The sequence below is a fragment of the Rhopalosiphum padi genome, chromosome 3, assembly GCF_020882245.1.
Source record: "Rhopalosiphum padi isolate XX-2018 chromosome 3, ASM2088224v1, whole genome shotgun sequence".
Taxonomy (NCBI): Eukaryota; Metazoa; Arthropoda; class Insecta; order Hemiptera; family Aphididae; genus Rhopalosiphum; species Rhopalosiphum padi.
In genome coordinates, this window is record NC_083599.1 from 39,361,058 (window position 1) to 39,384,720 (window position 23,663).

Genomic DNA, 23,663 nt, shown 5'->3' on the forward strand with positions numbered 1-23,663 from the left:
TTAATTATAAATTCTCGTTCGTCGTTATCTTATATTTTCGGGTAGTATTGTAATATGAAAATGGTTTTCCGATAGGGACTCTTGGATTTTCTATATATATTTCTAATTGGTTAGGTTAATATAGGTAATTGGTTGATTTCTTATCTTCGATATGTTTGACCGTTTGACGACTGTCGTGTTCAGACATTCAGAGTAATATCGTTTTAATGCTTGACGCTTGTAGCTCCGGCTTGCAATTTGCATTGTAATGGTACGTATTATTTCAGCATATTAAATTAAAAATTATTTGATTAATTTCTTTACTCTAAACTCTTTATTTCATTTCAATAAGTGTTTACTATACTATAACTTTAGAATTTAGATTATTAATTATAAAAAAAAAAAAAAAAAAAAAATGTTTTTATAATTAATGTTTTCAATGATTACAATAAACCATATACCTATGTTATATACAATAAAAAACGATTGTGAACTGAACGAACGGAGACGGAATTAAGTTTCTATTATTAGTATGGAATTTTGACAAATTTTATAAAAATTCTAACTTCAAAAGCTAAAAAAATATAGTGCATATTATTATGTATTTTAAAGTTTTTTAAACTACTGTAGGCCATTTTACCTGCGTTATACAATAATTTTATATGGTAATATAATCAATTAAATATATTTTTATTTTTAACATAAGGCATAATATAGTTATATAGATATAAATTTATGTAAAACACCAATAACTGCAAATGTTTTTAATCTCACTTAAAGAACAATTTTAAAATAGCATCCCAATTCCCAATAGGTATTTTTATATTTTTGGAAGTTTTAGTCAAATTATATCAAACATAAAATTTTTTTATATGGTCATATAAAAATCAATAACAGCAGTAATAATATAAAAACATTAACCATAAAAAAAAAAAATCATAATTTGATTTCAGTTTAGAAAAAACGTTAAAAGCAATAGATAATTATAACCTAATTTAACCTAACCTCGCTCTCGTGCACATTCATCGAGACATATATTTAGATATAGATAAAGTTATAGATAGATTTGCTAAAAATAAAAATCGAAAATTAGAATTTGTTTTATAAAATGTAATTATTATATATATATATTTATTTTGTATAATATTTTGTACTAATGACTAATGTGGGTAATATACTAATATATGTCACTAATTTGAATAAATATATTATAAAATAATTTTGAAAAAATTGTGTGATGTTTATGCCCCCCCCCCAGAATTAAACTCTAGAACCGCCACTGACTGTGGAAACTGTGGTAATTTTGAACGAATTTACTGCACCATCGAGTCGTTTACAAATATATCGTTGCGTATCGTGTAGGTACGACGTAATAAGGTTCAACGAACTCAATTCAAACACTAATGACTAAAATTAAACTGGACTCAATTAAATTTCATCCCAATAAATGTTAGTTGTATACCTACCTATATTTAATATTTATAATTCTAGAATAGACCATTGCTAAAATGCTCTCCACAAATTAAAAAAAAATAAGCTGGGGAAAATTATTATAATATATTATACCTAAAGCCCTATAGGTAACTGCTCGGACTAAATTTATACTATCCCATAAAAAAGTTTTAATATTAAAAACGATGCTGCAAAAAAAAATATGATAGATTTTGAGTTTACGCATTTTTAAATTAGGTAAATACATAAATAATTTTTAATTTCTCCTTGCATAATAATTTTACACATTTGGTTGTACTTGTGACATTAAATACTATATTATACTCGTAAATGTACAAAACAAATATGAATTAAAACGAATAAAATGTCCGAAAAATGCTAAAACATGTTTTAATAAAAGCATGCAAAATAAAAGTTTAAATTAAAGGTTAGCTAAAGTGGACTTGGACTTAGATCACGACTGTTTTTATATAATATGTAAGAATTGCTAATATTATGTTATTTAATTGAAACTTGCAACTAATATTTTATAATAATATGTAAGAATTGCTAATATTATGTTATTTAATTGAAACTTGCAACTAATATTTTATAATAATTTTTATCTTCTGCGTGATGTTTGAAGTATACCTACCGTCTTAATAGGGTTACCTATCACAATTCACAATTTTGGCGTAGTCTATAGTCATTATTCATTAATTAAGTACAAAATAATATTAATTATTAATGAAAATACTTTATAATTGAATCAAAAATTTACGATACATCCCATAACCGTTTGTTGAACATAACCTAAATTAACGTTTATCGCAAATAAAGTTCAAAAACGAATTATGGAACCAAACCCCCTGTCTATTGTCTATATAGGTTAGGTGGGCAACTTATTGACATATAATTATATAAAGGCCTGAGATCAAGGCACACCAGCCGCTAGTAATATTATATAATAATAGAAATAAATTATTTTAGGTTTGAAAGATCTGGATATATAGACCATAGGGGCTATTCCTATGATGATAAAATTAAAGTAATTTATTTATTAACATTTTAGGGTTTTTATAGAATGGCTAATATCCAATATATGTATTTATAACAAGTATTTGTTAACTAATATATTATAATAGCCTATAGGCTAGTTATACATTTTTGAAAATATCTTAGTTCCCATATCTTCCTAACCAAAATTATAGATTTATTAGTTATTTTTATTACCCTAAACTAGTTAGACTGTATTAAGGTATTTAGTTATACCTGTCTGTAAATATTCGTAAAATTCGGATCATATAAATAGAAGACTAGTCGGACAAATAATTAATAAAGACACAGTTAAATCCCCCCAGAAGTTTAAATTACAGGTCTTAGCTTCCCTGGCTCTAAAAATTATAAAGCTCCTAAATATACAATAATTATTTGTTATAGATATAATTAATTGAATAGTTGATACTTTTTTTAATGAAAATTGGTATACGTAATAGGTATTGAAAAAATATATTATACTTATTATGTTATATACTTAGCCTTTTTTGTTTGAACATAAATTAAATTGGTCATAATTCAATTAATTTAGCTTAATCATTTCTGTTTAGAATACTTTTAAAAAGTTTAAGATAATGCACCCGATTGTCTTTGTACTTTATTATGGTTAAATTGTTTGTTATGTCAAATTTTGTAAATACTAAATTGTCTTATTTAATTAATAATAATTGTGAGTGGTTCTAATACAGTAGTCTGTAATATCTATATAGCTATATGTGTAATGAACGGTAGTAATCGGTCAAAAGTCCGGGACAAAATGTCCGGATTCAGTTTTTATAGTCGGACAATAAGTCCCAAAATACAAAATATTCTGTATAATTAATATTTATTTTAAAAATTTAAAAATGTTTGCAGACATTATATATTATACACATTAAATTATTATAATTTTTTTCTATTTTCTTATTTTTATTTATAATTATATAATTTATTATTAATTGTAATTAATTTTAATAGGTACGTATACATGTGTATATGTACAGTAATACATGTGTCATGTATTTAAAAATATTAACATAAAATCACACGATATCTTAGGAACAACAATATTAAAATTTATCTGTTACTAAATGTATTTCAACAAACAATGAATTTTATTTTATATTTTATTTATAAACACGTCAACTAAACTAAAACTAATAAAAAATAGTATATATATAATATAATAAAAATATATAAATTTGTCATTACTATAGGTACCTAATTATAGTGGATTTCCGTTATATTTTTGTTAATTATATACGAAAATAATATAATAATATAATATGTGTACAAACACTACAAAAATTTTTAAATTTTTAAAATAAATATATTAAATATTTTGTATTTTCAGAATTTTTTGTTTGACTATAAAAACTGAATCCGGACTTTTCGTCCGCGATTCGTAATGAACATAATACTATAATATTTAGCTCCCCCAGACCCCAGTAATTTCACGATGTCACCTAATTTCTGCTTACAGAGACACTTCAATATTTTTCTTTGTATAGATTAAAAAATAACTATTTAGTATTTTCAGTACAGATAGCTAGGTGGGTAAGTATAATAATTATAATATTATTTGATTTGCTAGTGTTACCTAATTTTTAGAATGACATACTTTAAAATTTACCTCCATGATATTTTTTATTTTTATAGTAAATATTAAAATATAAATAATTGTTAACAATAATAAATTAATAAATAAATAATATGAAAAAAATTTGTTTTGACATATTGGATTGAATATTGATGTACAATAATAGAACTAAATGCTATAAGATATATAAGATGTGTTTAAGTATTTTTAATGTACCTACGTATTTGTAATAAGTAACATCAACAAATTGAGATTGAGAATACTGCACTTCTCTCAATGAACGATGTGTAACGGTTGCGTAGAGATGTGTATGTGTGAATATGTTGTTATCAAAAATAAAAAGCGTTGATATTTGATAGTAATGTCGAAACTGTATTCTGTGATACTTGATAATTTTTTTTTTTGAATTCCACGCTCACACGTGTTATTTTATTTGTTTATACTTTATTCCTTATTGTTTGTATTCATAAATTTAAGACTTATACTCAAATTTTCTGGCATTATAATACAATGGGTAATAGGAGAAATGGTGGTTCAAATGCGAGTTTTGCGAAAAGGAGAAGAAAAATGAAAGAAGGAGTAATTTTTTTAATTTTATTTATTTATTTGTAATCAAGATAAAAAGATTTCATTAAGTGTATATTTTCAATAAATTATGATCATGTTTCTGTTACCACGTATTTTACTTAGTTTTGTGTTAATGTATTTGATTTCAGTTAGATACTAAAAATCATAATGAAGATAATCGTTGTTCTTATGAAACAACAATACGAGAAAATGAAAAATTCGTACAGTATTATAAGGTAATATGTAATATTTTTAAGAAAATTTGTAATAGGTATTATGTTTTTATATAATTTTTATTTATTTATCTTTTATCATGAAATGAAACAGGTGCAATACAAATTTAGATATTAATCGTAAAGTTTAAGTACATAGCATTAAAATTATAAAAACATCAACATAATGATAAACATTTTATAAATGGAAATTGTATTTATATTTACATTACAATGTATGTTATTTATCTAACTATAGATGCAGAATGTTTGTCCAGAAGATGAATGGAACACTTTTTTAGAAACATTAAAAACTGACTTGCCTACTTCATTTCGTATTACTGCTAGTTGTGACGTAGAAGCAAAAATACTGTTAAAATTGGTTGAAGGAGTTTTTTTTACAGATTTGCTCAAAGGAGAGCTGACTGATGAACAACAAAACAGCAAACCTTTTTGTTTACCATGGTTTGTTTAATTTAAATTACTCAATAATATAAATACAGTGTAACATTTATTTTTCTTTACTATCAAAAAGTGTTAATATAAAATTATGTCAATTAAAATGTATACAGGTACCCACAACGATTGGGATGGCAATTGAAAATTACTCGAAAAGATATTCGTGGTTCAGAAGCTTACTATCGTTTACATAATTTTTTAATTTCTGAAACTGGAAATGGCAATATTTCTAGACAAGAAACAGTCAGTATGATTCCACCTTTACTATTGGATATAAAACCAAGTGATAAGGTTATAATTATTTTATCTATAAATATTGCATTTGCATTTTTATATGTTTTAGAATTAAAATGATTGTAATTTATTTTAGGTATTAGATATGTGTGCGGCTCCTGGTTCTAAAACTGCACAACTTATTGAAGCTCTTTATTCAGGTTCTAATTCTTCAGTTCCAGGTAAATAATATTAAAACAAATAAATGTTTTAACTTAATACATCATTAGTTATTATTTTGATTATTTATTAACCAACATTATTTTAATGTAGATGGATTAGTTATGGCCAATGATGTTCATAACGCAAGATGTTATATGTTAGTTCATCAAGCTAAAAGATTAAATAGTGCAAATGTTCTTATTACAAATCACGATGCTACAGTTTTACCTATCATGAACTTGGATGAAAATGGTATGTTTATATTTTATTATTTAACAGTTAGAAGAACTGAAAATAATACAAATTAAATCTTAATAGTATTTATGACATTTTATTTACTCAAAGTTTGGTAGTAATTTAATTTAAATCTTTTTTGATTATTATTATTTATTATTTATTAAACATAATCTGCAAATTATTTAAGCAAAAAAAAAAAAAATCTAATAATTGTTTATAATAATTAAAATTAATTTATTATGATACTATATTTATGATCAATATACTATAGTAATATATTTTTCTAGGACATTCTATGTTAAAATTTGATAAAATATTATGTGATGCACCATGTTCCGGTGATGGTACATTAAGAAAGAATGCAGATATTTGGACTAAGTGGAGTCCCGGAAATGCAAACAATTTACATGGGTTGGTTTTATTTTGTTTATAACTCAAAAATAAAAATTATTTGATCAATGTACTTTACATTTTTTTTAGAATACAGTTTCGTATATTAAAGCGTGGATTAGAATTGTTAAATGTTGGAGGACGTCTAGTTTATTCCACTTGCTCATTTAATCCTGTTGAAAATGAAGCAGTAGTTCAGCGTATGATGATAGAAGCTCAAGGTACCACTGAGTATTTTAATTATGTTGTGTAGATTTAATTGTACATAATATTGTCATGTTTTTGTTGTATTACATTTAAACTAATTATAATTAATTTTAAATTGATCATTACTTTCTCTAAACATAAAAAAAACTGCTGATAACTAAGAGTTATTTTTAATGTTTTAAAATCATGATAATTTCAATTTGAAATATCATTTTTTTTTTCTGTACTTAATGTGACAATATTCAAATTCACACCAGTGTTATACCAATGTACTGTGTCAGCACATTTATTATCAAATTATTGGCTGTGGTTAGAATAAGTTTTTATTTATTTGATATAAAGTTATTGATAATTAAACTGTTAATTATTTATCAATAGGCAATAATCAATAATATATAATAATAAATAACTGAGTATTGTATAATAATTTCATAAAACTAAATTTTGAACCTTTTTGTGTAAAATAGGTAGTGTTGTTATAATAAATGCAAGTGATAAACTCCCAGGATTAAAAACTGTTAATGGTCTTTCTCAGTGGATAGTTGTATCGAAGGATTTGGATGTATATAAAACTTTTGAAGAAGTTCCAGAAAAATGGAATACTCAAATTAGGCCTCAAATGTTTCCTCTTAAAGAAGATTTATTCAATTTGGATAGATGGTAAAACAAATAAAATTGTATTCTGTTCTTTAAAATATTTAAATTTAAAATTTTCATTTATTTTATACTTGTAATTTAATTATAGTATTCGTATATTACCTCATCATCAAGATACTGGAGGATTTTTTGTAGCTATTATGGAAAAAATTAAGCCATTGCCGTGGGAAACAAGTTTAAAGCAAACTGATGAACTTGAGAATGAAGTAAAAGTCAACAATTATAAGAGAAAACCAAAGAAAAGGAAATTCCAAGGTTATAAAGAAGATCCATTTATATTTTTAAGTATTGATGATCCTGTTTGGCCAGAAATTAGGTACCTAATTGTATTTTCATTTATCAAATTTATAAATATTGGACAGAAAATTGTTTACGTAATAAATAATTTATTAATTAGACAAAATAAATCTGATTAAACTTAAGTAGGTTATGGGAGGATAACTGTTACTAGTATACTATGTTAAATATTATTTTAAGCGGTAATACAGTAATGGAATTTTATCATGTTTATATTAATTATGTGTGTGTTATTAATATATATATTATTTTATTTTAACAGAGATTTTTATGAACTCAATGATTTCCCTATTCAATGTTTACTTACAAGATGTTCTGTGGGTAAAAAAAAAAATATTTATTTTACATCAACTTCTGTAAAAGATATTGTAAAGAATAATCAAGACCGTGTAAAGGTAAGCAATATAATTATTATTTATTTCATTATTTAAATTTATGTTACACGGTTAACAAAGTAGCTGATATAATAAAGCAATGAATTTATCTGTACTTATACATATTTATAGCAGTTGATTAGAGTAGCCAGATTTCAGAAGAATTTTGATAAGTTTATTTATTGTGGTTTTTTTTTTTTTAGTATTGTTCATTAAAGTTTGGTTTTAGATCAATATTTATTTTAGTTAAATAAAATAAAAATATTTCATATTCTAATATTTAACTATGAAAAATTTCCGTGTTAACATTTTGTAGTATTGCGATATTATGTTTAAATATTTTATAATATAAATTACAATTTACTGTTATATGTACATTTATATTTTTATTTTATAGATTATTAATACTGGTGTAAAAACGTTTGTCCGTTGTGATAATAAATCGATGCAATGTAACTTTAGGCTTGCTCAAGAGGTAATTAATCAAATTTGTTATTTTCTTTTTACTTAACTTAATTATTTTATACCTATTTAATATATTTTCAATGTATACATAGATTATTTTATTATTAAAATTTTATAATTTTTTAAGGGCTTAGCTGGAATATCTTCCTATATAGGACAAAAAAGACGATTACAATTAACATGTACTGATTTGATAACTATACTGAAAAATCCAACAATTGAAGTTACATCTTTAGACCCGGCCACAAAAAACATACTAGAAAATTTTGGTAATTAATTCTTTGCAATAAATTACTCAATTATTAGTAATATAACTTTATTTGATGATATAATTATTTTTAATAGGTGTTGGTAGTTGTATTTTGAACATGGTAGACAAAGATTGTCCAGTTGAGCTGGTTGGTTGGAAAGGGTTTTCAACTCTCAAAGCTTACGTAAATGGTGAATGTAGATTACATTATTTGAGATTACTTGGTGTTGATGTCTCAGAATTTGGTAAGAATGTCATAAAATTTAATTAGTGATTAATTTACTCATTTGCATGAATGTTAATTACCATTATCGTAACAAAAACTAGTTACAGAATGGATTTTTATTAATAAAAAATTGAGTATAATAAATTTTCTTTGTATAATGTGAGGTATTAAAATATAATTGCTATGGCTATAATTTACAGTTGATAACATTGAGAATTAGTTAAAATATAGTATCCATATAAAAGTGTAACATTACCAATTGTATACTACTATACTAGCAATATATTTTTATTAATTAAAATGAAAAAAATAGTTATATTTAACTTGTTGAAAGATATTATGTTTAAATTATCAAGATTATAATAAAATATGAAATGTTTCTGACATATTACAACCTCTTATAATTTAACTATTTAAAATAAAATTTCTTCAGTCTTTACAATGACTTTTAAAAGCTATTGCTGAAAATTTTTTTCTATATTTATTTTTTTATGTATGGAATTTTAAATATTATAAATATTTTTCCGTAGTGTATTTATTATTATTATAAAATTGTTAATTTGTATTCAGAGTCTTTAACACTGATTAAAATTAGTATACCTGATATTTTACTATTTAGTGATATAGCAAAAGACAAAAGTACACATTTTTTTTATCTTTTACCTAAATTAAATGTTATAAGATTGTGCACCAATAAATGTATAAGAGTTGTTCTTGTTTACCTGCCACAAATACAACATGATTCCACACGAAAAAAAAATGTATGAAAGAAAATCAAATAGTTGATTTAAATAAAATTTGTTCTGTAAACAATTTTTAAAATATGTATTATATAATATACAGTATTTACACAGACTGACAACAAAATTTACAGTTGATGGGCATAAATTATAATTAATTGATAGTAAAAATAATGATTTATGTTTGTAAACATTGATTTTTAGTTTAATTTAATTATTTTGTTGAATATATATAAAAAAAAACATTTACAACAATCTAGTATGCTAGTTATGTAATATATTAATATTTTTAAATAGTGTGTTATGTAAAAAGTGATGTCTTAGCATGAATGTATAAAAATCATAATTTAAAATTTGTACTCACTATTTTCTTTTTATACATTAACTTTTTGTAATATTTTAGATGTGAATAAATTTAAGAAAGAAAATAATGAGGATGGACCAGGAGACAAAAGTAGAATTGGTATAGGTAAAATTATTTTTTTTATGCATTTAATTTAAATTTAAATAAGTAATTACAGATTATATGATTCTAAAAACAATTATAATAGATAATTTGATTCCAACAATAAGTACAAAACATAATTGCAATATTATCATTATTAAATTGAATTTATTTATTTAATATTTCAGATGAAACTCCAGAAGTTCCAACTAAAGAAAAATTAATAGAAAGTGAAGAATTAGAATAAGCAAAAAAATAATAATATTATGAATTTACAGATATTGACAATATTGTGTTAATCAAATATTTTTTGGCATGATAACAAATTATAATTTAAACATTTCAAGCAATAACTATTATTTTAATAAAACTTTTACAAAAATAATTCGAATTGGTTAATTTTATTTCTTTATAAACCAAAAAACATTTATTTATGTTATCAAAATAGTCTTGTCACATAAATATATTGTAATAAATAATAATATAACAATTTGGTTGTATTGTATAAGAATTAAGAGACTTATACCAGGAGGGTCATTTAAACTTTTTGAAAGATATGCTAACAACTAGGCAGCCCAAAAAAATGTTCAGCTGGCCAATATATAGATATATTGTACAATAGAATTATTACAAAAAAATGTCTTCTTGCTACGTTCGATAAATTAAATCTTCAGGTTTACGTATGATAACCTTATATTATGTTATGAATAGAGCGCGGATTTCTATGCAATTGCATATTTTTTTCCTTTTAATATTTTTGGATTTTTGTCAGTTATCTCCACAAATCATCATAATTTGAAGCTTATGGTGAAATTTTTTTTGCATATTTTTGCATAGCCAAAATTCAAAATTTATTGCATATTGAAGCAAAAATTTAAAAAAATGTATAAAATAATATTTTGTCAAGTAGAAAAATTAAAAATAAATTTCATAATAATATATATATATATATATTTAGTTATAAGATAAATAATCGATTACGACATAAACTTCAAATATGCCCCAATAACTTCGGTTGACATCAAACGTTCGTTCTCAGTCTTTAAAAATATGTTAATCGATAAACGACACAGCTTCACAGAAGAAAAACTTGAAGTGCATATGATTATTCATCTTAATAATAAATACAATTTTAAAAATAAATTAAGTTAGAAAATTCCCTAAATTTTTTTTTATTAAGTATTTAAGTAATTAATTATAAGTTTTATTGTAAATTTTAAATAAAAAAAAATTCTTACTTATCTTTTACATATTTTCATAATTTTGACTGCATATTATATGGCATATTTCGACACTTTTAAGTGCATAAAAATCCGCGCTCTAGTTATAAATATTGTGTACGGCGTACCTAATAACACTAAGTTTGTATTTCAATTATTTGTATTTATTTTGTACCTATTTCTATATTAAATAAAAATGCTGCCTGATAAATCTACTACAATTTATGATCACAGTTGCCGTTGTCTGGTCAATAAGACCAATTAAAAAAAATAAAAAATAAATAATTTGACTGGCACAAAAATTATAGTTAGGCCAAAATGCAAACTTGATAAATTTTATATATACATATATTACTTTATATTCACATGTATTGTTTCTATGCTGCCAACACACAATATAGCAATTGTACATTGAGTTTAATCTAATTGTGTTATTGTGTTTTTTTTTTAATATTAAAGTGAATTGTTTTATTTTTAAATTATTAAATGTATGAATGTTATTTTTTTTATCTTTTAATTTTGAATTAAATTAAGAACATTCTATAATTGTGAATTCTTCTGAAAGTCAAATTTTCCATTTTATGTGTTAGTAAAATGAAAACAGCACAAGCACATAATGTTCCTTGACGGACTTAAGTATTAAGGCAACTATTTAAAAATTTAAATAAACTGTTAAGAGTGAGTTTGTGTGTTATGTGTTATCGGCACGCATTGCGTCTTTATCAAGACTGAACGAAACCAACACAAATTATAAATACAAATTAATAATAATAAAATAAAATAATATAATACCATGCGTCAACACCGCCCGCCTTGAAATATTTTAATATTTAAACAATATATAATTCACACAAGAAAATATTCATAATATAAGTGTAAATATAAATATAAAAGGAAAATTAATTTTAACAAATCGTATAAACATAGGTACATTTGAACTTGACTCATTACTCATTAGTCATTATAATACATGAGAGTGCTATTTTCTTTATTCTCAAATATACAATAAATCAAGTATCCAAAAAAAAACAAAATATATGAATATAAAATATAAATTATATTTAACTCCTCGCTATACAAGTGTAAAAAAAAAATATTATATTTAATATTTATGTTATATACATTTTTTTTTTAATACATTAACCCAATGTTATCATTAAATGGAAATGGACACAAATTTCGTACCGCCCAGTTGTACTCGTCAGTCATAGTTTACACCAACGTCGTATGAATCACTCCGTCCTCTCTGTGGTGGACCAACAATAACCATCCTATCTTCCAATTTAGTGGCTTAAGATTCTCATCACGTATCAAAACAATTGTCCAGACACCCAGTGAGTTATGTGATAACGATATAGAAGGAAATCTTCTTCTATAACATGATGTAATTGTGATGTATGTACTATAATAGTATAACTAAGAAATTCAATTTCTTCAATTTCTTATAAATAATAAATTTAATATATGATTAATTATGATAGATAATAATCTTGTCATATGTTAATAATCTCATAAAATCATCTTTAAAATAAATATTGACCATAATTAACTTGTGACTGTGTGTCTCCAATGTAGGTAAACTTTGAAGAAGTTTTACATAAAAAAGTTTTGTATTATATACACTATATAATACTATATAAACTGAGTAATGCATTTTCACTAGTTTGTAGCATACATTTTTATTTAAAAGTTAAAATAGTTGTTTAACTCACAATTATAATGGTTACTAAGTTTCTTTTAATTTGATAATAGGTAAATTTACTCTTACATTAAAACTAACATCACAAAATGTATTCTGCTGAGCAAAAATTTGTTATGATGTACGTTAGTAAGACAAAATATGCGGATATGGCGTCCTCTTGATGAAAATATGAAATATGGACATAAGACATAATACTGAGTATAAGGTCTATGAATATGAAACATAAAATAAATGTATTCTGTGTATAAATCAAAATTTCATTCCAAGACAATCAACAATAAGAAACAAAGTTAAAATTGCATAAGTTCATGAGTATTAGATTTTCTGCTAACAAATACACTTTCTATAAAAACAATATAATTTTGCAATACATTTTAATACTTATTAGGTAGCAGTTCACGAAAAGTATTTTGTGTACAGTAACCATATTTTTTTCAAGAATTTGGTAAATAAAATTATATTTTTTATCGAATATTTAAATTAGTACATATATTTTCAATCTTAATAAATTACAATATAATATAACATGCATACGAGTTATAATCAGTACAAGAAAAAAAACTATGATTAAGATGGATATATAATATCATATAGAGTGATTTTTCTATTACAAAATACTCTTTATTTAAAGAACTATTAACATTTTTCAAAATATTTCTTTGAAGGACCACATACATTTTTAATTTTATATATTTTTAAATCAAAATTGGAAAGTCATATTAAGTTGTGTTGAGTAGTACTCCCCATGGAAGCAGATATCCTGCAAAATGTTGGTCAACTATTCCACTCATCATAACAAAGTGTAATAACTTAATAACTACTTCTCCAAATTTCGATATTTATGTATATATTTTGCTTCAGAATATGGAATTAATAATGTATATAGTCCTTTAAAGAAATATTTACTAAAAAAGATATAATTTTTTGTTAAAAAAATGTTAATAGTTTTTTCATGATAAAAGATCTACCTTGTATAATTAAAAACTTAAAAATTTCATTTAACAAATAAATTTGTAATAATCTAATACCTATACAAGTCAACATAATATAATAACAATTAAAAACATATAATAAATAGAAATAAAGTTAAACAAAATTAACCATGGATAATACATTTTTTTACAAATGTTTTTTTTCATAATCAAATTTAATCTATTTATTTATCATATTACATATTACATTTTAATATTAAGTGCAGTCATTGAATATTTATTTATTGAAATTTATACACATTTTAATTCATTAAATATGTCTTTTCTATAACTTTATGAACTTAAACAATTTATTAATCCTAGTTTTTTGGACTAACATTCAATATAATTAACTTTTTATTAATTTAAAAACGTATTACAGAATTTCTCTACTATTGTTATTATTATTATACCTATGATAGAAAGTATGAAATATTACAATTTATTGGACTAAGAAAAGTTTTTTAAAACAATAAAAATTCAACTTATTATATCTGATATTTATTAGGTTAATAATTTTAAATAAAGTATAAACTAAGGAATGTAGCAATTTAAGAAAAACATTTTTAATAAATTTATTTTTAAAAATATATACATATACACGGAAATCAAAAATTAATGCCATAAAAAAAAATATTATTTTTAAAAGTAACACAAATTTCCTACGTACATAAAAATAGTCAGTCCATATAATATAATCATTAGATTTATTTTATTATTTAAATTAACAACTATATTTCATTAACAGTATCCAATTTTTCACGTTTGCTATTAGAGACCAAGTATTGGTCAATTGTGCTTCTCGGGGATACAACACTTATTTTTCGTTTTCTACTTGAAGTTGGTGTAACCGCTTCAGGATTTTTACTTGAAGTTGGTATAACCGCTTCAGGATTTTTACTTGAAGTTGGTATAACCGCTTCAGGATTTTTACTTGAAGTTGGTGTAACCGCTTCAAGATTTTTACTTGAAGTTGGTGTAACCGCTTCAGGATTTTTACTTGAAGTTGGTGTAACCGCTTCAGGAATCTTATTAGAATCCTCAAGGGTAGAATGTGTGGATGTTATTTCATTCTGAGATGATATGGATGATGGAGATGTTGTCTTTGTATTAAATAATACATTCCATGGTTTTTTAGGAGTCACATTTAAATTTTCTGCAGTTGGAACTAAGTTTTGATTTTGGATATCCCAATTGTTCATCGTTTCTTCTAATATTTAGAACAAATTTAAATATTAATAATAAATCAATAAATGGAGTCGAATAATTCAAAAACCTCAAAACAATTAAAATAGGACTAAATAAAGAAACCAGGGAAGTAGCAGAAATAATATAGGCAAGTACTAAGTGACTATAACCAAGGATCATTATCATTGTTGAGATAATCAAAAAAACCAATAATATATCACTTAGATCTTGGAAGTGTTCAGTAGTCCTATATACAGCGAAAACATAGCTAAAAACACAATTTTTAAAACTAAAGGAAATATTACAAAAAATGTTTGTACTAACCAAAGATGAAGAATGAAACTGGTGGATAATGTGGAGAAAATCAAGAGGAATGAAAAATACAAAAGTATAAATAATAACAGTGATAGAGACCATGTGGATAAAAGCTTTTGATAAGACCCAAAAATGAGACAAAAATATGTAATAAAAAGGTAAAGCAATTGGTAGAAACATAAATTAGAAAGAAAAAATAACAGTACAAAGAGGATGTTGAATTGAGTTAAATTGGAAGGTTCTTATAGACTAAAAATCCAGAAGATTAAACAATAGTTACAATAAACAAAACAATGGTCTACTTATTTAATTAATTTTGGTAATAAATTTAGGATAGGAATTTATTTTTATTTTAAAAATCTACAAACCGGTTTCTTTTTTAAATTTTTCTCTGAGTTCAGTATCGAATTTGATTGGAACAGTAGAAATTTTTGTTGAAAAAGGTTTATAAGATGAAGTTCGGTCAACTGAAGAATCTGCAAATCTTCTTTGTTGAAGCGTAAGTACTGACCACAGTTCAGGCATTGAGTCACAACTTGTAACAAGCTTGAAAAATAAATACATAATAATATTTAGATAAATATTAGTGAAATAGATCAATATTGTATTTAAATTAGAAACTATCATAAAATTTGATAAAACCAGTATAAAAATGTACTTTAGATCAATTAATTAATATTATAGCTGAAATAACATATTACTTTAAAACTATTTTAAAAATTAACAATTTGACTACCAAATGTTTGATGCACATTTTTACAGATTTTATCAATAGGTAGTATAAATATATTAGAACTTTAAATATTATAAGAATCTTTTTTGCTCATATTAATCAATGTTCTAAGAATTTAATAAATGTTTGATATGTATTTAATAATAGCATAAATTATTTAGTTTTAAAAAAGTTCTTTTTTTATATTTATTAGCAAACTCATAGTAAATATATGTTATTTGGTAAAATTGTATGCTAAATACATTTTGTTTGATATTGTTAATCATGCTTATTCAGTATTTATAAGTAATTTATAACTACTATAGATATGCAAACAAATATCATCATATAAACAATAAAATAGATACTTGTTTATCTTTTATAATTTATTTATTATTGTAAACATTTGTTTGACTCCATAACAAAAATAAAAATCACAAATAAATACATTTAATTGTTTGAAACTAAACAATACATTTCCAAGTACTAATGCATAATATTATATATAAAATTAAATAAAAGAGCTTACTTTAGTACTTTCTGGATCTGCACTCCAATCTGAAGCACTCAATTCTTTTTTAGGAGATCTACTATTTATTTTAAACATTGGTTTTTCTTCATGTGGAAAATCTGTCGACCATATAAGACCCATATTGTTCATACAACCACTAAACAGATAACGGCCGTCATGACTAATACTAATTTTAGAGTATACAGTTTCATGTAAATGACCACTATACATGCATATTGGCTCTGAAAATATGATAATACAAATATACAATATACAATAATTAAACAATATTAATAAAATAATGAAAAGCAACAAAGATTAACAAAACATAAACATACTAAGCTAAACATAATTAAGTTAACATAAAATACATAAATAATAATAATAATAATATAATTGAAATAAGTAAAAAATTATATTAAAAATATCTTCAATAAAAGCATAACATATTTTTTAGTTTATAATGATAAAGTTTTATAACATTAAACTCAACTGTTCAAGCAAACTGAATTTTGTATGGATATTAGACAGATAAAACACTATTTAATCCATATTTTATTATTATTATTAATAATAATCTATAGGTATTAAAAATATTACATAAAATGATTTATATAAATACTTGTTTCTGTAGACTCCAATGAATAACAATAAATACGATTGTCTATACAACTAGCATACATCAAAGTAGATTGGGGATTTATTATTATATCTGTATAAGCATTAAATCGCGGAGAAATTTTATTTCCATTAAAAAACTTTTTAAGTGGTAATGGTTCTATATTACCATTGACTTGGCGGTAACTTTTACGCAAGTCCCATAATTTTATAGTACTGAAAAAAAAAAAATATATTTTGTTAAATAAATTATGTATTAACTTTATATTTATACTTGTTATTTCATTGAAATATAATAAATAAACACTAACTAATCCATAGAAGAACAAGACATAATGGTTTGATCAGTTTTAAATATCACAGAAGATACTCCATACATTTTTCTTGGTTTTTTTTTTTTTTTTGACATTGATCCATAAATACCTAAGATATAGATAGTAGAAAAAATAAATTATTAAATAATTTTGATATTTTTTTTTCAAACAATGTTAATAAGTAGCATAATTAAAAAAAAACATTGAATTGACATTGATATTAATACCAAAAAATAGTATAACGAATAACTATATTTACCATGTGTATTAGGTATAGTATGTTCAAATTCCAAAACTGTTTGACCATTATTTACACGCGCATCCCAGAGTTTTATTGAACTATCTTGGCATCCACCACAAAATACATCTATAGATAACAATAATTAATTCAAATTTACAATTTTATTATAAATTTTTATTCATTATGTAGTTTTTAACTTGTGTTGAGTAAATATTTTGGTTAATAATAAATCCTCAAAAAGATACATCCATAACCTTCCTAAAAGTTAAAAGTGAGTGAAGATACTATAAGAGGTACTATAAGAGAAAAAATATTTTTAAAATTTTAAAGAAGCATAAACCAATTTTTATAGACAAATCATAAGATTAAAGTAACATTTATTATTATACTATGTTTATAAACATATTGAACTGGTATCATCTTAACTATTTTAGTATACAATTATTTATCATTGATTTAAATATATGAAAGATAGTTTTTTTCATGATACATACTTGAAGATCCAGGACAAAACATTACACATTTAACAGATGAACCGTAAATAAATTCTCTTTCTCCATCTAGAGTCCCTGATGGGAGTACATTAAAATATTTAGTTGATTGATCTCCACAAGCCGTTATTAAATTCATTTGTGGCTCAGCCCAGGCAAAGTTAAAAATAGCATTGTCATGTACAACATCTATTTTTGAAAAATACAATAAATATAATAATAAAAGACATTTTTATGTTTAGATTTATATTATAAACATATTATTCAGTAAAATATTTTACTAATAATACCGAGTAAAATTAATATAATTTAAATGGCTATAAAATGCAATTTACTACCTATGCTAGTTTTCCAATTTTTTTTTTTAAATTACATGTTTTAATGTGCTGAATTTGAAAGTGTTTGTTTTAATTTATATTGAATGTTATACAAAAGAAAAAAAAACAATTTTGTAGTAATAGATAATTTCATTCAAATTTTTCAGCAATTTTTAATGAGTATGTTTTTATATTGAATATTACAGAAAAAAAGGATAGTTAACAGATCAGTAACTAGTTTTTTAAGTTTTTGACATATTTTGATAACAAATTAAGATATGAGAAAATATAGTATTACATAGTTATAAAACTATTAATAATTTATATTTAATTAATTCAAAATCGTTTAGCAAAAATCAAGTTCAGAATATTATGAATATACATTTACCTAAAAAACTGAGATGGCTCTAAAAACCTATTTGTTATTTTTTAATTGGCTTCCAAAATAAAAATTAGTGAAAATTTTCAAATACTTTCAGACATAGATGAAACTACGAGTCAAACCAGTTAGGCCAAGGCCTAACCTAAAACCGACAGATTCAGAAAATCAGAAATAAATACAGATAGGGTACATATTATTTAATAATAAATTACACAAAAAATTGTATTTAAAAAAAATTTAAAGTTTTTGTGGTTATTTTGTCAAAATGTATAGAAGAAAATGATAAATATCTACTTTTATTACTGATTATAATAATAGTACATATTATGGTATGTATAATATTAGCTTCTTTTACCTGGTGTAATTATTAGTAAATAATAATAAATAAGAATAGGTTTTTAAAATATTTTGCTAAAATCAACAAAAGAAAATTACTTTTAGTTATTTTAATTTCTATTTAATTTATTTGTCTATATTCATTTTGATAATATATTATGTTATGTTAAATAATTAGAGGATTTGCATAATGTTTTCATCAAATATACGCATATTCATATAAACAAGTATTAAGAACAGCAGTGGTAGGCTATGTGAACAGGCTATATCTTCATTGTGGAGACATGGTATCGCCACCAAAAATAGGCTGAGGCATTTTATAATTACATATTGATATATTTTTTTAGAATTCAAAGCAAGCTTGAATATATTATGGCAGTATGATTATAATATTAAAAAAAACATTAATATCTAAAACATATATTAAATATTAATACAAAAAACAAAGCCCAAAGTATTAATTGTATATATATATCTAAGTTCTCCTATAACATAAAAATATATACAAATTTGAATTGTTACTATTTTTTTTAACAAGACAGGAGGAAAATTTTGAAATATTTTGGCCTAACCTTTTACGAGCCTATGTTTCAGGTCCAATACTAAAGTTTGAAAAGAAAATTTAAAAATGAGCATGGTTACTAAACTGCATTTATTCCACAAATTCACATCTAAATTATAAATAAAAATAATTTTAAATATAGACTTCAATTCAATTAAAATCTTCAAAAATGTAATACCTAGGTAAGTAGATTTTTGTACTTACTTCTTCTATACTGCATATATTGGTCATTGTAATGACAATTAGAATTTAGAACAATCATTTCTCCGTATTCAGTTGAACAACCAACCATATGTAAGTTGTTTTTATTCCTACTGAACTTGCAAGCAAAAGTATTCCCGATAGTTCTATAGTTCGTATTTATTGGTTCATATACATAACCAATTTTATCAATAAACTTGCGACTCAATTCATTTTTAAATCCTTAAAACAAATGAATAATAATAAAAAAAGTAACAATACTTATATTAGAACAAAAATATATTAATATCCAAAGGTGAAAAAAATTATTAAATTTACAATTGGGTTCTATCATTTGGATTATTATTATTTATTATAATCAACGCCAGATGGCTTTTACAAAATTAACAGACAAGAAGTACATAAATAACAGTAAAAAACATATACAGTATATAAGATGCATAACTTATACTTACTTTAATATTAGAGAGAAGAAAAAGAAATAGTAAGTAAATAAAATATAAAACAACATGGTGTAAATTATGTGAAACAAGATGTGAGCCTTCGTACTTCATATGGTTTAATAGTCTAAATGATTATTTGTATTATACATCATCCATAAAAGTGGGGCATTCCTGGAGATGTTAGATTTATTGGTGGATATATAAAAATTACACTGAAGCCTAGTGTTACTAGGAATACGAAAACTAAATTCTCCAAGAAGCCTTGGGGCATCAACTTGACCTTCGATCAGACGCTGAATAAAAGTGATATCAAAATTATCACGCCTAACAGAAAGGGGAACAGATCTCAGAACTTGACTAACTGGCCCATAATCATGTGTGGTGGATGAGGAATGTTGAGGCAATAACCGGCGAAACACATAAAACTGTTTTGTACACGATCAATCCAACAAATGTCAACTTATTTGAGGTAATCATTTTTTAATCTGAATTAACAACTTATAAATTAAACACATATGATGCTTAAAAGAAAGAAACTATTATAAATTTCACAGTAATACAAAAAACATGAAAAATTACAAGCTAGCATTTGTGTTTAACAAAATATAATAAATTTATAAATAAATCGACATTTTCAGCAATACCAGCATTCCAAAATTATTTATTTTTTTTTTTTAATGATATTAAATATTTAAATGATAGTTAGTTACATAGCCCACTTAACTAATATAGTCCTATTTCTATATCTCACAATTTAATTATTACTTTTAATTAATATGTTTGTAGAATTGTAATCAGTGCTTGAATTGGAGGGGAAGGCAGGCGGACGGAGTCCGCTTTCATTTTTCCATAGATTTCAGTGTCCTCCTTAATATAATTAAGCGAGGAAAAATACTAGCTTTATAGTACCTTACTATATGTGCAGGGGGTGTGGGGGACGAAGTCCACATTACAATTTATCTGCTATAGAATGGTGTTTTCTGAAATAAAACTAGCGTCCGTCCTCAATTTTTTTTCCAATTCGAGCACTGATTTTAATCAATTTTACCTATATACTCCAACGAGAGTATAAGTGTTATTTTTAAATGTTGTTTATACTAGTTAAAAATTATTACATATAAATTAATAAAGCTTAAAACAAGAAAAATAATCCTCAAACATTTCCTATTAAAGGTTGAACAGTATTTTTATTTAAAAATTGAAGAAATCAACTATGCAACCACATGAATTACAAAACAGAATAATTAAACTTACCGCTATAGCCAAGTTGTCTTTTTGTTAAATAACTTAGTACACTATTCGTATACATAATTCCGGGAATGAATCTTGGACTAATTAAAATTAGAAAACCCGATCAACATGAAATACGATTATTCGATACTATGGTAGTAATATTATTAAACATACACTAGTATCAAATACTGAAACAGTAGTTGTCGAAACTATCATATAATTATACTCTAATTAGGAGCAACTAATACTACTTGATTGTAGATGTCGCAGTAAACAATCTTGCATGGACAAATGGACAATAAACAATGTTTTCAGTGTTTACGGCGTTTTCGCTGTTTTCAGGACAGATAAGATTCCCCAAATGGCCCAAATGTATTTTGTACTTTTATCAGTAGAATTCCCGCTGTTTTCAGAGACTTAACCTCCATAGATCTAATACTAACAGATAAGAAATTTCTATAACGGCAGCTCATGGAGTAAGCAGCAGCTGCATTGCGATGTACATGGAAACATATCGCAGTGATGTAGCCATAGACCTTATACTTACCTTATAAGGTCTATGGATGTAGCCCGCTTTGACAACAGGTATGATAATTTTACGATAATACACTAATACAAAGTGTCGTAGGATCGCTATTGGCTATACCCATATAATTGGCATAATTCATAGTTTTATTAATTCGTGAATATTATAATATATATTATTAATTATTTTAATTGTAATTTGTATTTTGTATAGAAAATTGGTGGGTCATATTCTCATACAGGTACTGTGTGTTCTCATTTTATCATATTGAAGCATCAGGCACTTTAAAATTTTTTGACAAACTGGGGCTGTAATAACTTCATTTTTATAGTCTTTTAAATATAAATTTTAAAATAAAAAAAAATAATTAATAAATACCATTAAAAATATAATATAACTCTTAAATATTTTAATACCTATAGTCACATAATGGCTAATAGATATAAAAAAATAAAAAGCAAAAAAAATAAATGTAGTAAATTAAATATCTTTTTATATTACCTATACAGAACAGGGAACCACAGGAATTTCAAATATTTCAATAACTATTTAATTATTCAGTCATTCGAGTTCGGAACTCAGAATATATTTGTTATAATGGTTTCATTTATTGTTTTTATGGTATAAACACTATAAACAATAATTTACAGTCCCTGGTCTCTTAGTCGTTGAAAAGCGCCCACTATATTTCCAGTAGTTACCACGCTTGGTATGCAATCACTTTTTGAATAATTGTGTATTACTATTAATTTAAGCTCAAGGTCTATTATTTAAAAATTTTACTAACTGCCGTTTACTTATTAAGTTTTTATATTTTGTGAGTTTTTTTAAGGAGGTACCTGGTACCTATATTAAAATTCGACAAAAATAGTGAACTAAGTGAAGTCTATGTACATATTATGTGTTAAGAATTTGTGTTAAGCAGAGATAAGTCCTTGTATAAACCATAGGCGGCTCCAGGAATGAATCCCAGGTGTAGCCATATGTTAACATTTAATGGGGGGAGGAAGTCTTGAAACTTCTACAAATTAAAATTTGTTTGCAGAAAAAAGAAATACTTATAATTAGTTATATTGCTTGCAGACTCTGCAGGTCACTTTACTATGAGTAATGCTACTTGCTAGCCATCCTCACCAACTATTCAACCAATTATGTCCACCTACTGGAATTATTTATATTTACACACATAATAAATGCATTCCATATAAATTTCCATCTGGGAATTTTTATTTTATTAGTTATAAATTATAAAAAATTGTCCATATACGACAAAATAAAATACAAAAAAATATTACTAATATTATGAGTTAAACAACTTAAATTTTAAAACTTAACATTAAGTATTCTAAACAAAATTATCCATTAAGTAATAAA

The 23,663-nt window shown here is 24.0% G+C and overlaps 2 protein-coding genes across 3 annotated transcripts; one reads left to right on the top strand and one right to left on the bottom strand.

Annotated features, from left to right (window-relative positions):
* The first annotated feature begins 231 nt into the window (after positions 1–231).
* Positions 232–10,391, top strand: LOC132926900 (tRNA (cytosine(34)-C(5))-methyltransferase). Of its 2 annotated transcripts, none has more exons than XM_060991319.1 (16): positions 232–250; positions 4,762–4,848; positions 5,084–5,289; positions 5,397–5,574; positions 5,654–5,738; positions 5,830–5,970; positions 6,243–6,366; positions 6,436–6,566; positions 7,020–7,212; positions 7,298–7,525; positions 7,769–7,901; positions 8,278–8,355; positions 8,473–8,614; positions 8,691–8,840; positions 9,965–10,030; positions 10,195–10,391. In XM_060991319.1, the coding sequence occupies exons 1-16, from the start codon at positions 248–250 to the stop codon at positions 10,251–10,253; spliced, it is 2,004 nt and encodes a 667-aa protein (XP_060847302.1). In that variant the 5' UTR covers positions 232–247; the 3' UTR covers positions 10,254–10,391. The 2 variants fall into 2 exon arrangements, with proteins under 2 accessions (XP_060847302.1, XP_060847301.1); XM_060991318.1 differs by lacking the exon at positions 232–250 and adding an exon at positions 4,426–4,624.
* Positions 10,392–13,369: 2,978 nt separating this feature from the next.
* On the bottom strand, positions 13,370–22,100 carry LOC132926403 (denticleless protein homolog B). Its single transcript, XM_060990751.1, has 9 exons — positions 21,785–22,100; positions 20,091–20,309; positions 18,293–18,478; positions 17,817–17,924; positions 17,555–17,666; positions 17,248–17,459; positions 16,644–16,867; positions 15,771–15,948; positions 13,370–15,109 (listed from the first exon to the last, which is right to left on the bottom strand). Exons 1-9 carry the CDS (start codon positions 21,837–21,839, stop codon positions 14,631–14,633), a joined length of 1,773 nt encoding a protein of 590 aa, XP_060846734.1. The 5' UTR covers positions 21,840–22,100; the 3' UTR covers positions 13,370–14,630.
* Positions 22,101–23,663: the final 1,563 nt, after the last annotated feature.

Coding starts and splice junctions, on each gene's coding strand:
- LOC132926900 (XM_060991318.1), top strand. CDS start 4,556: ATGGGTAATAGGAGAAATGGTGGTTCAAATGCGAGTTTTGCGAAAAGG. Junction 7,526..7,768: donor CCTGTTTGGCCAGAAATTAG/GTACCTAATTGT, acceptor TTATTTTAACAG/AGATTTTTATGAACTCAATG. Junction 7,902..8,277: donor ATAATCAAGACCGTGTAAAG/GTAAGCAATATA, acceptor TTTATTTTATAG/ATTATTAATACTGGTGTAAA.
- LOC132926403 (XM_060990751.1), bottom strand. CDS start 21,839: ATGTATACGAATAGTGTACTAAGTTATTTAACAAAAAGACAACTTGGC. Junction 17,925..18,292: donor GTTTTGTCCTGGATCTTCAA/GTATGTATCATG, acceptor TGTTATCTATAG/ATGTATTTTGTGGTGGATGC. Junction 17,667..17,816: donor TACTATACCTAATACACATG/GTAAATATAGTT, acceptor TCTATATCTTAG/GTATTTATGGATCAATGTCA.